This window comes from Lampris incognitus, chromosome 19, assembly GCF_029633865.1.
Source record: "Lampris incognitus isolate fLamInc1 chromosome 19, fLamInc1.hap2, whole genome shotgun sequence".
Lineage (NCBI taxonomy): Eukaryota > Metazoa > Chordata > Actinopteri > Lampriformes > Lampridae > Lampris > Lampris incognitus.
The window spans coordinates 16,323,399-16,340,115 of NC_079229.1; the positions used below are offsets into that span (position 1 = coordinate 16,323,399).

The 16,717-nt window shown below is 43.3% G+C and overlaps 1 protein-coding gene across 2 annotated transcripts in view; it reads right to left on the minus strand.

The window, feature by feature from the left end:
* relch (RAB11 binding and LisH domain, coiled-coil and HEAT repeat containing) overlaps nucleotides 1-16,717 on the minus strand; it is a 67,181-nt gene that overhangs the window by 19,996 nt on the left and 30,468 nt on the right. The window contains exons 8-23 of one of the 2 annotated variants that reach the window (XM_056299170.1): nucleotides 15,711-15,816; nucleotides 15,241-15,392; nucleotides 14,498-14,573; nucleotides 14,132-14,227; nucleotides 13,480-13,503; nucleotides 8,906-9,018; nucleotides 8,582-8,672; nucleotides 7,651-7,722; nucleotides 7,086-7,226; nucleotides 6,602-6,766; nucleotides 4,683-4,830; nucleotides 4,099-4,255; nucleotides 3,625-3,748; nucleotides 3,404-3,452; nucleotides 2,669-2,748; nucleotides 1,567-1,673 (exon numbers count right to left, since the gene is read on the minus strand). In XM_056299170.1, coding sequence (XP_056155145.1) covers nucleotides 1,567-1,673; nucleotides 2,669-2,748; nucleotides 3,404-3,452; nucleotides 3,625-3,748; nucleotides 4,099-4,255; nucleotides 4,683-4,830; nucleotides 6,602-6,766; nucleotides 7,086-7,226; nucleotides 7,651-7,722; nucleotides 8,582-8,672; nucleotides 8,906-9,018; nucleotides 13,480-13,503; nucleotides 14,132-14,227; nucleotides 14,498-14,573; nucleotides 15,241-15,392; nucleotides 15,711-15,816 — 1,701 coding nt within the window. The remainder of the gene's footprint in view (nucleotides 1-1,566; nucleotides 1,674-2,668; nucleotides 2,749-3,403; nucleotides 3,453-3,624; nucleotides 3,749-4,098; nucleotides 4,256-4,682; nucleotides 4,831-6,601; nucleotides 6,767-7,085; nucleotides 7,227-7,650; nucleotides 7,723-8,581; nucleotides 8,673-8,905; nucleotides 9,019-13,479; nucleotides 13,504-14,131; nucleotides 14,228-14,497; nucleotides 14,574-15,240; nucleotides 15,393-15,710; nucleotides 15,817-16,717) is intronic. The other variant, XM_056299171.1, reaches the window with a different exon arrangement.

Sequence of the window (16,717 nt, forward strand, 5' to 3'; positions counted from 1 at the left end):
CTTCAGTCTGTGGTGGCCTTGTGGTATTCAGGCTGCTTCTGATACAGCCCACAGTTACCATGGCAATGGAAATTATACATATCTGCTTTTTTCATATTTGAGGTACTGTAGGCCTATAGTGAAGACTTTCGGGCCACAGCAAGAGTAATTTTTTAAATAGAAAGGTCATCTTGGGCTCAAATTGAAGCTTAAGAACTAGGGAAGTTGTCTATACACAAGTGAGGCATACATATTCACCATAAAGTGCTGAAGAATAATCATTTTGATGATAATTTGTCAGGCGGATAGTACTTTTTTTTGTCTTTTTGGGGATGGTGTGGGTGATATCTTAAAATTGGGTTGCAACAAGCCCCAGAATCATATTTTCCTGCTTCCTCCTATGTATCAGGATACTCTCTGCCAAATTTCATTCTTGTATGACTATTTATGCCATTGTAGTACCTTAATATTTGCATGTACATAATTTCGCCAGGAACATGGCTCAAAACTTGGGTTTTTGGCCCACTGTGGCCAAACGGGGCCGAGTTGGGGGTGCTCGTTATCAACTTCTGATGGCCCAAGGTATAGGCTAACAAGAAATAATAGTGAAAAAAAGGTAGCAGAAAACATCCTGAGAGCTGGTCCTGGCTCCCGGCCTATTTGGGGTCTGCGGATGTGATTAAGGTTAAAGCATTGCCCCATTGGGCTGTGTTGAAGCCCAGTAAGAGGATTCAGCAAAGTGATAAGTTTCTCAATACTGAAGTAACCAGGGTAGTTTTTGCCTGTATATACATTCACCAACGATGCGAGACCATTTTTTATTGAGATCTAACCTAAATCTAAATTTTCCCTTTGTACATTATGACTTTCCATGCCCAGCACCACGTCTCAACTGGTGTATTGCTCTTTTTAATTCTGAGGGATTTATTATTCATCCATCCATCCATCCATTATCTGAACCACTTATCCTGCTCTCAGGGTCGCGGGGATGCTGGAGCCTATTCCAGCAGTCATTGGGCGGCAGGCGGGGAGACACCCTGGACAGGCCACCAGGCCATCACAAGACCGACACACACACACACACACACACACACACACACACACACCCATTCATACCTCGGGCCCATGTAGTGCGGCCAGTTCACCTGACTTACATGTCTTTGGACTGTGGGAGGAAACCCATGCAGACACGGGGAGAACATGCATACTCCACACAGAGGACGACTCGGGATGACCCACCAAGGTTGGACTACCCCGGGGCTCAAACCCAGGACCTTCTTACTATGAGGTGACTGCGCTAACCACTGCGCCACCGTGCCGCCAGGGATTTATTATTCAATTAATTAAAATAAGTGAAATGGCTTCAAAATCTCAACTATCAACCTGTGACACACCTGGGCTATGGACTTTCATTCATCACTCCCACAATCTGATTTCCATATTCAAAAAAGACCTATATCCCATAACCAAAAGTGTACCATGGAATCTCTTCTCGGTTCATTCTGAATTTGCTTCCTGATATTCCTACAGTGGAGTTTTACTTCCAGTCACTACTTTTGCTTGTATGTGCGTGTGCATTTCTCTCACCCTAGCTCCACAAAGGAGGCCTTTAGGCTGTCCAGAGGTGCGTGGGATAGAGATAGGGTCGTCATGACATCCTCTAGGAAACCCACCAACAGCTTGCGATCCTCCTCCTGCACACAGAGATGTCACCAAAAAGGTCACTCACATCACGACAGTACCACATCATAGCATCTTCTCAAAAAAGACAGGATGAAAAGAGAGGTATATGTGGTTTTGAAATATTGTGTTTGAAACAGATAAATAAATCAAACAAAAAACCGATTTGTAAATACATTTATTTTATGCGGTGTTTGATATGTGTAGCTCAGACAAACCACACACACAATGATATACTGTAGTTTCAAATATATCCATAAATTTTCTAATAACCTGCCAAACGTGAATGCTTGCTTTTAAATGTAGTGGATAATTCTTTTTTTTTTTTTTTTGTGGAATTTTCCCCCATTTCTCCCCAGTTGTGTCCGTCCAATTACCCTACTCTTCCAAGCCATCCCGGTTGCTGCTCCACCCCCTCTGCCGATCCGGGGAGGGCTGCAGACTACCACATGCCTCCTCCAATACACGTGGAGTCACCAGCCGCTTCTTTTCACCTGACAGTGAGGAGTTTCACCAGTGGGACGTAGCGCGTGGGAAGATCACACCATTCCCCCCTAGTTCCCCCCTCCCCCCTGAACAGGCGCCCCGACCAACCAGAGGAGGTGCTAGTGCAATGACCAGGACACATACCCACATCTGGCTTCTCACCCGCAGACCTGACCAATTATGTCTGTAGGGGCGCCCAACCAAGCCAGAGCACAGGGATTCGAACCGGCGATCCCCACGTTGGTAAGCAACGGAATAGACCACTACGCTACCCGGACGCCCTGTAGTGGATAATTCAAGCCTAAAAAAGTTAACATTGTTTCAAATAGCTCTGTAGTAAATAAAAAAAAATGTATACAAAGGCTTATCTTGCAAAACAGCCCCACAAGGTAGAAAATCCATTATGAGGCAAATGAAGCACTCCCCTCATATATTTCAGTGTATTCAAAATACACAAAAAAAACACAAATACAAAAAAAAATACAATACAAAACTACTATGGCCATATCTTTCATTTAGTTACCTGGTTATAACATGTCAGCACTCCAGTGGCATAGATGGGGACTGTGGCCTTGGTTAGAATACCATTCCCTGCAGCAGCATCTGAGAAGAAGAAAAACAAGGGAAAAACTCAGAAAAAAGGAAAGTTAATATTTAAAGAAGGAGAGAACAAACATTTACAGCTGATTATATTGCTCACATTGTTTTGAATGTGGCTTCATCAGGAGTCAACCTTCATTCAAAAACTCCACAGAAATGAGCCAAACCAATTCCACAATGTGCTGAACTGTCCTTCAACCTCTCTACCCCTCAGTGCTACGGGTTTTATAATTTAACGTCATCTGTTTCTACTCAATATATGTCTTTGTATTTAACAACTCATTTGTGAATGATATGGCATATGATAAATCAAAGGCAGAACAAACAAGAGTCTGAACAGAGATGGTAATGTCATCAAATGATCAAGATTAAGAGAAAAACTTGGCTTCGATATTACTCAAAACATATTTAAAAAATGGCCACAATATCAAAGCTAAATCACTTGGCAGTGGGTTGAAACCAAGTGCCACTTTTAACTATAGAAAAGCGTCAGGAACGAGACAAGAGGGAAACACCCATGTCTAACTCCAAATAGCTTGTTTATGGCAACTCTGTGATTGTGTTTATGAGTATATATATATATATATATATTTGTGTGTGTGTGTGACTGAGTGAGTGTTTGTGTTTGTGTGTGCATGTGTGTCTAAGATCCACTCACCAACATTCTCTTCAGAAAGCCGCAGAATCTCTTGAAATTGTGGTTTAATCTGAAAGCACAAGAGGAGAGGATTGGTATCAAACTATACAAGCCATTACCGTCATCAATACTATTGAACCTACATAGAGCAGATGTTTCTAATTTATTTTTTGGAGCTCAAAGGATGGTGTCGTAATTAAAACGTACAACTCTAGAAATCTTGTTGAAATAAGCTGCCTTACCTTAGTGTTAGTGAAGATCTTGCCAAAGGTGCGACAGAACCGCCAAAAGAAGCGGGAAAACTCATGGACGCAGGTTGATGAGGACACATTGATGCGGCCCACAATCTCTATCAGCTGGGGAAGTCTAGTGACGGAGCAGAAACAAGGGAAATCGGTACATGTAAGAGAGAGCATAAATAAGTGCTTGCAATATCACATTTCATGCTTTGAATTTAACATTCACCAAAACATTTAATACCTGTGTATTGATTACATTACACGTATATGATAAACAAAGTGTGATCTCCATATGTATGGTGTAATTGCATGTGTATTATCTATTAATGCGTATGAGTGTTTATAATTGCCTGTGTGTTGAAACCCCATGATTATTTTTAATTTACAGCCATATGTGTGAGTTTGCTTTGTTGAAATACTGTTCATCTGACTGTCATTGTAGGGTGAATCTATGGTAATATCAGTAATGTTTCTCACAGTTGGTTGACCACCCATAGCAGGCTGTCCCAGCCTGTGGTTCCTTCATGCTCTAGCTGGTGGTTGTAGAGAAGAAGCAGGACGCTCAGCATCTCCCTGCTGCCTATGATGGTAGCGACATCCTGGAGGGGAGAGGCAGGCCTGGGGAACCGTGTCACTGAGTGGCCAAAAGACACAGAAGATGTACTTAAAATATTATACTTCGGGTGCTTGGCTGACGCAGAAGACTAATACACTAGCATCCCAATGCTGTGTTTCACACTTACAGAGAACATAATTGGTGATGTTCTGGGGTGGGAAGCCAGTAGGGGTAAACCCCGTCAACTAAAGGAACTTGGCTTTCCACTTCTTGAACTTAAGTAAAGCCCCACTCCCACCATTTATAGCATCTGCTCATTTGCTCTGCCGTTGACCCATGTTCATCCATGTCCGATGGTCCACCTCCCAGTTACATACCCTTCCAGTTTGGAAATGGTGATAAAGTAGCAATTCCTTAAGCGTGTGTGTGTGTGTGTGTGTGTGTGTGTGTGTGTGTGTGTGTGTGTGTGTGCACGCACATCTTTGTGTGTCTACATTCAGCATACCCTCAATAGTGGGTATGTCTCCATGGAGTTTAGCTCTGCTGGTGAAGGGTGCATTCTGCAACACCAGTGCAAACAAAGGTGGGATGAGAGACTGCAGAGCCGACAGGAACATATGTAGCTTGTGTTCATCCAAACCGTGTTCTCCCTGCTACAGAAAATAAGAGAGGGATGGTGGGAGAGACAGAGGCAGAGGGTTCAGTAGTGCAGTACTATGTGTGTTGCGCCCTGCTCTGTGGGCAGGTGATAAAGGTACACATACAGTGCATCCGGAAAGTATTCACACCCCTTCACTTTCCCCACATTTTGTTATGTTACAGCCTTATTCTAAATTGGATTAAATTCCCTTTTTTCTCATCAATCTACAAACAATACCCCACAATGACAAAGTGAAAAAGGTTTTGTAGAAATTTTTGCAAATTTATTAAAAATAAAAAACTGAAATATTGCATGTACATAAGTATTCACACCCTTTGCTATGACACTCAAAATTGAGCTCAGGTTCATCCTGTTTCCACTGATCATTCTTGAGATGTTTCTACATCTTGATTGGAGTCCACCTGTAGTAAATTCAATTGATTGGACATGATTTGGAAAGGCACACACCTGTCTATATAAGGTCCGACTGTTGACAGTGCATGTCAAAGCAGAAACCAAGCCATGAAGTCAAAGGAATTGTCTGTGGACCTCCAAGACAGGATTGTATCGAGGCACAGATCTGGGGAAGGGTACAAAAAGATTTTTACAGCTTTGAAGGTCCTGAAGAGCACAGTGGTCTCCATCATTCGTAAATGGAAGAAGTTTGGATCCACCAGGACTCTTCCTAGAGCTGGCCGCCCAGCCAAACTGAGCAATCGGGGGAGAAGGGCCTTGGTCAGGGAGGTGACCAAGAACCCAACGGTCACTCTGACAGAGCTCCAGCATTCCTCTGTGGAGATGGGAGAACCTTCCAGAAGGACAACCATCTCTGCAGCACTCCACCAATCAGGCCTTTATGGTAGAGTGGCCAGACGGAAGCCTCTGCTCAGTAAAAGGCACATGACAGCCCGCTTGGAGTTTGCCAGAAAGCACCTAAAGGACTCTCAGACCATGAGAAACAAGATTCTCTGGTCTGATGAAACCAAGATTGAACTCTTTGGCCTGAATGCCAAACGTCACGTCTGGAGGAAACCAGGCACCTCTCATCACCTTGCTAATACCATCCCTACAGTTAAGCATGGTGGTGGCAGCATCATGCTGTGGGGATGTTTTTCAGTGCCAGGAACTGGGAGACTAGTCAGGATCGAGGGAAAGATGAATGGAGCCTAGTACAGAGAGATCCTTGATGAAAACCTGCTCCAGAGTGCTCAGGGCCTCAGACTGGGGCGAAGGTTTACCTTTCAACATGACAACGACCCTAAGCACACAGCCAAGACAACGAAGGAGTGGTTTCGGGACAAGTCTGTGAATGTCCTTGAGTGGCCCAGCCAGAGCCCAGACTTGAACCCCATTGAACATCTCTGGAAAGACCTGAAAATAGCTGTGCAGTGATGCTCCCCATCTGACCTTACAGAGCTCGAGAGGACGTGCAGAGAAGAATGAGAGAAATACCCCAAATATAGGTGTGCCAAGCTTGTAGCTTCATACCCAAGAAGACTTGAGGCTGTAATCGCTGCCAAGGGTGCCTCAACCAAGTACTGAGTAAACGGTGTGAATACTTATGTTACATGCAATATTTCAGTTTTTTATTTTTAATAAATTTGCAAAAATTTCTACAAAACCTTTTTCGCTTTGTCATTATGGGGTATTGTATATAGATTGATGAGGAAAAAAAAGGGATTTAATCCATTTTGGAAAAAGGCTGTAACATAACAAAATGTGGGGAAAATTAAGGGTGTGAATACTTTCCAGATGCACTGTATATACTGCACAGACACACTTACTACAAGCAATTTCTCTATGCGTGCCAGTAGGGAAGGGATGAGTGCAGTTTGCAGGGTGCCAAGCTCTGTGGTCCAGGCAGCAAAGGCAGGGATGAAGACCTGGTGGATGGCGCTGACCACCCGCTCTGAGGGATCCCCTAAGGACAGTAGCATCAGCTCAAAACCCTGGTGGAGGGAACACCAACAAACACACACGGGAAAGACAAGTATGAAGATATGTGCTTCTACACACAAAAACAGCAGCATTTGCCTATGCAAATATACGCTTATTCAAAGCTCCACATGGTAGATGTACTGCTGCTCCACCCAACAAATTAATAATTTAAAACACCTACAGCAAAAAAAAATTAAAACACCTACAGCCAAAAAAAAATAAAAAAATAGTAACATGAAACACATTCACCATCAGCAAACATGAGAAATCAAAAATGACATGTTGTTAAAGACATTCTTAAACATACGACAAATCCATATGCACACACACCTGGGAGTACTTGTCAGGGTCATCGATGTAACCCATGATGATACCCAAACTCTTGACCACAGCCTCTCTGACCATGTCTGCCTTGTCTTCAGCCAGCATCTGCTGCAACATGGACAGGACCAGGGAGCTACGGATCTCTTTCTACAGAAAGACAGACAGACAGAAGGATTCCTTTAAAATAATCTATTATATCCATGTTAAAATATTCTCTGTAACAATGGACAGGCCCTGATTGACAAAAGTACGAGTGGGACAACATTAACATGAATATCAAGTGACACAAACACAACACACACACAAATCACGTGTGCACACACAATGTGGGTGCGTGCATATATCTATGAATGTCTTAATCAAATATATGCATGTACCCACACATGAGCCATATTATCACACAGAGACACACACAAGCATACATTTAATGTTGGAATATTTGTTCATTTTTGTGAGTAGTAATAATAGGAAGAGTCATGCTGTACACAGTACTTATGACTTTCCATCCATGCAGTTTTGTGCTTCTGTACATATATGTACAGCACAGGAAAGGTATAAATGAGGTTCTTACAGGCAGGTATGGTGCTAAGGCTCCACAAGACTCTGCCACCAACAATCTCCTCTCTGGATACTTGTGGTTAATCTGAAAGTGAGTGAGAGAGCAGGAGACAGAGAGAGAGAGAACGAGGGGAAGAGTGTTTTGGAGGGACACTGAATGAAAGCAGGAGGGAGGAAGAAGAGAGGGCAGCCACGGTGGCAGGAAGATAACGCCTCGGGTGTGATCAACAAGTTGACCCTGTGGAGTCGGCTATTTGTCTTTCTGGGGGATACATTCTCAGCCTCCTGACCACAAGCAGCTGCTGTTGCCATGGCAGCAGATTTTGTTGATCACAAATGTGTTGCATAAGATGACCCAGGTGGCACTGAAAACAAGCTCCTATCAAATTTATGTCAGGGACACTGTGGAAGCAATGACTCAGAAGTATTAAAATGATATGTCCAATAAAATAGCAGAGGGTAGTCGGCAGTTTTTTTGCAAAAAAATTCTAGATCCGAGTTTTGTTTTTGTTTTTTTAAATTAGGAGGTTTAGCATATGTACCTTTTCATTCGCCAAATCAAATCCAAGCAACAACAAAAAAAAAGATATTAAGAGATAAAAGGCTTAGCATATAAGATTAACCAATAAACATCATCCTCTGTGTGCTTATTAAGGCAAAATTTATTGACCCCCAACTGACAAGTTTATCCTGGCATGTACTATGATTACTTGTGCTTATTTAGGTCCTGAGCACAGCAAGATTATAAAATTTGCAAAGTAACAATTTAAGTGGTTAGAGTTACCTCTTAATCTCACAGAATTAATAACAATGAGGGTATATGGCAAATGTAAAAACAAGCTTGAATCCCTACATCACCAAAATTGCAAGCAACTAATTATAGTGCGGCAAGCTATCGTGTTTCCTGACACTAATTTTGGATCAGTTGTGCATCTGTACGGTACCTGTTCCCAACACTGAGGGAGAAGCTCGGCTTCAACACGGGTGGGACCCACATGCCTTGCAAACGCCACACACCCTGTCAAGATCATTTGTCTGTGGACCATGTACACGGGCACGCACAAATGCAGAGACACACACAACACACGTACATGGTCAGACGACTTTTCATTATGACCCCTGGTTTCATATATATGGCCAGGAGCAAACACAGTTGCTGGCTTTTGCGCTCCGTCACACCACTTCCAAAACAAACCCTAACAACAGTAAAGTCAGTGAGGGGGACGTTCTTCTCTGCCAGCTCAGTGAGTAGAAAAACACAAATATACCTCTGTTCATCGTCTGGTCGCTTGATAAGGTTGAAGAGGATGTGGAGGAGCTGGTCTCTCTCTTTAGGTTCTGGGTGGAGACAGGCCGTGCACAGGATGAGAGGAATCAACTCCTAAAGGGGAGAGGGAGGGAGAGGGAGAGGGAGAGGGAGAGGGAGAGGGAGACAGAGACAGAGAGAGAGAATCTGTTTGAATGTATAAGAAGATTAAGGTTATAGTTACCACACACAATGGAGGAGGGGCAAGAGAAGGGAGGGTGGAGGCTTATGAAAAAAATGGGAGAGCAAACAAATAACAGGACCACCACTGAACTAAACAGGAATCATCAAGGCAGCAGGAGACGTGCAAAATCCGCCAGCAGCACCTAGTATTCCCTAGTCAGGCTTATTATACATCAACTGGTTTGGGTTTTGAGTCACACACGCGTACACTCATGTGTGAGTGCACTCACAAATGGTAAAACACACACAAGCGCACGCACGCACGCACGCACGCACACACACACACACACACACGCATCCCTAATCTTAGTTCCTTGACTAAAACAAAACTGTTTCAGACAGAGTTCAGTCTGAGTTCACAGAGACTTGCAGTGGCCAAGGAGAAAGCTCGGCTGCCCTTGATACAAAGCGTCCATGGCCAAGCTGTGGTCAGCCCGGCATTCCCGCCAAACACACCCAAATTAGAGAGCACACACAAAGTTAAAAATATGTTTTCTTTTTTTCAAACAAACCCTGTACTTCTTCTCGGGGAGATATCATATTTTCCTGCCGAGTGTTAAATAGAGGAGCAAAACCCAGAAATCGCCACGAGTCACTCATTCATTGCTCGGTAAGGTCATCAAGCCGGTGCTGTGCCACTCATAAACCCAAAAGGAACGTTTTTGCGTGCTTTGATCTCGGTGACAAGGTTGAGTGACTTTCAGCTGCTACATGAATTGTTCACAGCGGGTGAACTCGGTCACTGAGCAAAAAAAACACTCCGACACTTCGCAAATTAATTCTGTTCAGACCAATGCAACCACTGCGTTTACTCACTATCAATCTTGGACCTCTGAATAAACCGTCTGCAGGCTCAGCAGTAATAGCCTGATAAAAAATATAAACAAATAAACACGAGACACACACATAAGATGCTAGGATTCATAGCAACCCTGTTCTGGTCCCTGTGGGAATTCCTCTGTTCCCGATGTGAGGATTTCTGCACAACGTTCTTCTCAAATGAAAGATCTGACCGGTGCCGGGTAAACACTGTGGCCAGGTACAGCGGACAACATGACGCCATGCCAGAGGGCCACGGTGATCAGCAGTTGACTCTGCAACGCTTCAAAGAGAAGGGAAGGGTTCCTGCATTTTTAACTCAAAGCAAATTCCATCGTTTTTTCTATTGCCAAGTTCAGTTGGCTTTCCTTTAACCCAGCTGTGACTTAAACGCTGCCCGTTTCCTCTCTCCCTTAAATGCAATATTTGCTCATTTCTTAACAGTATGTCCTCTTCTCCAGCCTGGGTAAGTTAAACAAAGAGGGTACAATGTGATCACAGGAATCACAACAGGGGTACTTGGCATGTGGTAGTTTACAAATACACAACCAATTTAATTTTCACATTATGAGAATGAAATAAGCCATGTCATACCTGAGCCGGTGTCATACTTTTTTTGGGGGGGGGGGGTATTTTTCCCCGTTTTCTCTCCAATTGAATCCGGCGAACTATGCTGCTCCACCCCCTCTGCCGATCCAGGGAGGACTACAGACCATCACATGCCTCCTTCAATACATGTGGCGTCGCCAGCCGCTTCTTTTCACCTGACAGTGAGAAGTTTTACCAGGGGGACGTAGCGTGTGGGAGGGTCACGCTATTCCCCCACAGTTCCCCCTTCCCCCCCGGATAGGTGCCCCGACCGACCAGAGGAGATGCTAGTGCAGCGACCAGGACACATACCCACAATCCGGCTTCCCACCCACAGACACGGCCAATTGACCTTTCGCAAAGTACCGCCCCAGAACGGTGCTTGTCCAATCCTACCTTAGCAATGGTCCGTCAAGCTTTCAAACACACAACAAAATGCTGAAACGGTGTGCCTATGGGATCTGCAAATCGGATACTAGATATCTGAAAAGTTTGGAGGGGGTGTAATTTTCTTTCCCTTCCCGAAACCCAGAATGCAAGAAGCGCAATGTCGGCAATAGATTTCGCAGTATAGCGGACCCCATGGCCAGCTTAATCCATCCAAAATCAACAAAAATACCTGTCTGCTCCAAGCTAAGCTTGCTACTAGCTATTATTGATAGCTAATACAGCTAACGTATTATTACTGTTACTTTTACCCACACAATGCACTGATTTCTTCCTTCATGTTTTGGTGTTTCCCAGCTACTTCCTGGATAGTTCTGAAATGCTTGACGGGCATAGCAACAGTAACTAAGGGGGGCGGGACTTTGCGAAAGGTCAATTGTGTCTGTATGGATGCCTGACCAATCCGGAGGCAACACAGGGATTCGAACCAGCGATCCCTGTGTTAGTAGGCAACGGAATAGACCGCCACACCACCCAGACACCTGCCTGTGTCCTACTCTCAGCACTAGGACCCCAACTGATTAAAGCAATCTCCAACTTTCCCCCCTCTCAAGTCAAAAAAAGAAAAAATCACATTTATATTTTAGTGTAAATGTTAAACTTAGTTATCGTCCACGAGTGGGCCCTTCATGTTGCTGTATCTCAAATGTCTAATCTTATCTTGAAACAATTTTGACACAGTACATGTCTATGAGATTCTTTGTCTTGTGAGAGGGGCCGTTAAGCACAACAATTAACCTGGAAAAGGGAAGTGGATCGTTAACTGACATATTTACACTTTTTATGGCGCTACCACTTTTAAAGAAGGCTATATACACCTTCTACATTAAATGTTTTAACATGTGCCTTGAAACTGTGCACACTCAAGAAGACACGTTCTTTCACAGACAGACGAGACAAAACTGCCAAAAGTACAGGAAAACCATTAAGAAAAGCTTTTGTAATAAATACTTCTATTATTTATATAGCTCTTTACATCGATTTATGCAAGAAACGAGAATTTCCTGATTTTGCAAATTCTTAGATTATGTCATATCAAATCAAACTATCATGACTCAAATTATAATAAACCAAACTATTGACACCCAACAAATAGGCAGTAGAGAGCATTATTCACACCGATGGATAGAGAGGCACGTTCAAGAAAAATGTGATGTCTAATGATTGATAATGTGTGATAACACTAGCAGGTGGCAGGCAGAGTTTTACCGTTTTAATTGGTTGTTCATTCATTTCAAGTCACACACCTTTTGTTCTTGATCTGGTGTCACATTTTAACTACTTAAGGTGTGTCTCCAAGCACAGGGTGGCTGGCCACATACCAGTTGTAAGACAGGAGTGTAAGCGTTTGTGTGTGATACACGCATGACTGAAAAGCCCAACGGACGCAGTACAAAGTCCAGGAAATTCAAGCGGAATGCCGGCATCTCAATCTTCTATTGCTCTTTCAGTAATCCCCCCCCCCGCCTCTTCAGTTTGTTTTTCTTTGATTTTGGAGGGGGGCCAAGTTCTCCATAACTGTTAAAGGCTAATCAACAGAATGTTACCATGGTGATATGCAAAGCAGCCAGACTTCTAGCCAATAAGACCTGATTTACCACTTTCAACCACTCTTTCTTCCCCTTTACTTTTCATCGCTTTTTACCACACTTTTTGCACAACCTTCTTCTTTGCATTTTCCGCAAAGGGTACATGTATGCACTCATACACAAGTACACACGCTCTTGCATGCAACCAGTGATGCTCACACAGTACACCTGTGCAGGTGTTTACTCATTCTTCCTCTCAACGCTTCCATGTTAATAACTCATATGCATCCCTTCCCTAACTCTCTCCAGAGACTACTGAAGAGCTCCCTGTTCTACAGAAGGGCACACACACCATATTAACAGAAAGTTGATTTACATTCATAAAGTTACTGGGAAAACACTGAACAATCTGTTACATAATTGCTTTACAAACTTTCTTTTGAATGTATTAAAGCATAAAATCCAAGCAATGCCAGAGATCGTTAAAGTGGTTGGTACACAAAAAAAGCAACAAGAAGTCACAGGGTTATTTTTAAATTATTCTAAACCCTCAGCCAGTTTGAGATCACTTATGGTTAAAGAGGCAGCCAATGAGGAGAGCAAAATGGGATGGGAACTGGTCAGATAAGGATTGCGTGAGGATGCACATGGTCAATGAACCAATAATAAACATGTCCCATATTCTACAGGCTAAAACCACACAGCTCAAGCCTTGACTGTGCATGTTATCTGATACTTGAATTAAAAGTTGAACCCATTTTCTCTTTTATGATTACAGAACAGCATGACAATGAAAGCTAAATTAAAATTTTTAATTGAAAAGACAAAATTCTATCATCTCTAAAATGTAGCTTTTCCTGGCTGGTGGGAGCCTGAGTGACACTGGTCGTAGCCAATAGGAGCGGGGCTGTGTTATATATTCTTTAAAACGGGTCAGGGAACCATGCAGATGACTGTGTGAAAGACTTACCTGACACAGGTGCGCAACCATTCTCTAGGAGCAGAGATGCATGCACGAGAGCGAGAGAATGAGTGAGAAGAAAAGAGAAGGAAAAGAAAGGAAACCAGTGAGAGCAAAAGTAGAAATAAAGTGGAGTGGGAGAAAAATAGGAGAGGAAAGGGAGGAGAGATGACACCGGTGAAAAAAAATGAAAATAAAAAAATGTCCTTGTCGAGAGACGCTAGAATTGCCAAACTATAGATACACACGTGTCGTGAATCTTTTTATAGCTTCCAGCTAAGCTTGGAGCCCTACAAGTCTCTTTCAATTGGTGTTCTGTGTACGACCTGCTCGCAGCAGGAAAAGTCACATACTATTTAATAACACATACTATATAAAACCCAACATGGCGTAGCTACACAACACAAATCAGTCACATAAACTTTGTCCAGTTCACTCTCTGCTTAAAAAGACACTTGTTTGCATGGGAAGCTACAAGTTTAAGACTAGTGCAACCTGCTATTACGGTCTTTAAATCTTTAAAAAAAGTCATTCTTTTTTAACCACCCCACCTGGCCCCCCTTGCTCCGAGTGTATCTATAGGCCAGAGGGAGAAGAAGCTGGTGGTGATGATGATGATGGAGGGGTGGGATGTGGAGGAGGAGGGGAAAACAGGGTTTACCTCTCGTTTAGCTAGGAGTACATTAGGGACGATATGAGGGAGGCAGCGGCCCAGCATCAGCATCACACTCTCCTCACTGTCTGCTATGCGGGACACCTGGTAGAGAAAAGCAGACAGAGAGAGAGAAAAAAATTAAAACAAACAAGCTCTACTTGGATGAAACGAAGTGTTTTTACATACATACATGTTTCTGTTTGTTCGCGCATGTTCACGTACATATTTGCAAGTCAGTTTTTAAGAGACAGGTACGAGGGGAGGCATGTAGGCGAGGGCATCTGTGAGTGGTTTTTCCATTGATATACGTTTGCACAAATGCGAGCAGGAGTGTATGTCTGTGCACACATGGGGTGAGGGTGGTTTACTGACCTCAGCTCCCAGGCGGCTGTCTGAGGACATTCTGCAGAAGGACAGCAGGGCCTGCTGGAAGGCTGAGGAAAGCTTCCTGGGATGACACAAAACAAAATGGGCACAAAAACAAATCACTTTAATGCCACTCAACGACTGCTTGCACAACAGCCTGGTGGAATTCCCTGACCACTGAATGAATTGCCTGGGCCTTCCCACCCTGAGCTGCCAACCTCCCATTTCATCATCATTGCAATGAAAATCTTTAACCTACAATTACAAGCTAGACAATGTTCTATTTTTCAATCTAGTCCACAGTTTGCTTGACATTAAAACGGTTAGAATTGTTAATGTTAAGGAGTTCACATATTTAGTAATTCTTTAAACTTTTTGGGATAAACTGGATGGCTGGAATAGTGTTTGGACACTTCTGTGAGGTTAGTGGCTATGTAGACTGTCTACTCTCTAGTGGCAACATTTAGTTACTACACCAGCATCACAGGGATGGCTATTCTTTTCCAGCATGTGCAAATTATGTCACCTGCTGTATACCAGCACATCTCAGTACCATTAGTGTATTTGCATGCATATGTATCTACATGCAAAGAGAATCCCCACAAAATAGCAAGGTAGGTAAAACAATTTATCAACAGTTGGACTAAATACTGACTTGAAGACCATAGACTTTGTATACTCGTGATTTTGGCCACTTCCCCGCTCTGTTAAGTCTGCTGGTATACACATGTGTGCCACTGTCCTCTCACCTGTTGGGCTGGTCAAACTGGACGGTAGGCCTGCTGTTTAGCTTGCCATGAGACTGGGGTTGCGATGTACTCTGATTGGAGTGGTTTTCTGTATTCTTCTCAGTCTCTGAAACGCCTCGGATGTCCAGGTACTGGCCGTTGTCTGTTGGGGGCTGCTTTTGGGATCGTTTTAAGTTAAGTTTCAACAGGTCAAGTGTCCTCAATGAAGTTTCTGATTAATTAACACTAAACAGCAAAAATATAATTAAAACACAATGAACCACTCCAAACAATTCCGTGTAATACACTCCTCTAAAGAGTCCCATGTTTTTTGGAAGTTTTTGGTTGCTATCTGTAATTCACTTAACAATGACAGTACAGTTATCATAGATTTCAACATTAACTGATAACACTAAGGATTCTTTTGTGTCTTTTCATTTATCTTTTTATAGTAATCTTAAGTAAAATTCATGGCGTAATGTAAAGCATACCATAGAGAGAGCCTCAGTGGAGGAAGGAGTCAGTGCAGCCTTCGAGCTCAGGTCCAAAGTGGCCGGAGGTGAGGATGAAACAGTCCTCTTTAGTGTCTGAATCTCACTGTGAAAGAGTAAGAGGGATGCCATTAAGAAATACAGGATTTATTCACTATAAGTACAGAAAGTCCATCCATCCAAGCCACTTAACACAATTGGGGTCATGGGATGCTGGAGCCTATCCCAGCAGTCATTGGGCGGCAGGCGGGGGACACCCCCTGGACAGGCCGCCAGACCATCACAGGGCCGACACATAGTGCAGTAAGTCAATACACAAATATCCAATTCAAAGGTAATGACAAAATAATGTTGGCTAACAATATTAACCAATAAATGGGATATGGTATAACAATCCCCTGAGCAACATGGGGGACATTCACATAGTAACCAATTCCCAAAGAACATACACTACAAATGGTTGCAGTAGTGAACATCGGGCCATGCCATTGTGAAGTGACATACCCATCTCTCAGGCAGCAGTATTCACTAACAAATAATCTAGACTGTACAGGACTGAGCGTTTGAGAGCAGGCATGTCATTGTGGTTACCTAGTGGGTACTTCCCTTTACCAATGTTTTGTTGAGTTGGGCTCCACAAAACGTCATATAAAGGCTCAACAGTACATTCCAGTGTCCTGGAATCTCCCCAACATTTCCCTACACCTGCCACTAATACCTCCAAATGGGCCACAAATAAACTATGGCAACACAACTACATTACCAGGGATCATGAGAAAGAGAAACAAGAAAGTGTGTGAGTGTTTATGTAGAGTAAGAAATAGGAATCTTGGTTAGAATAAGGGCCGAGTGAGCATGTGTGCATGTATGCGTGCAGAGCTGGGTCCGGATATGGACCATGATTTGGGTGAGGCACGGGAGCTTGCTGTGTGTATGTGTGCTGGTCGCCTGCTTGAGAGAGCAAAAACAAGGAGAGCACAGACAATGCTGTCACGGAAATTAGATCA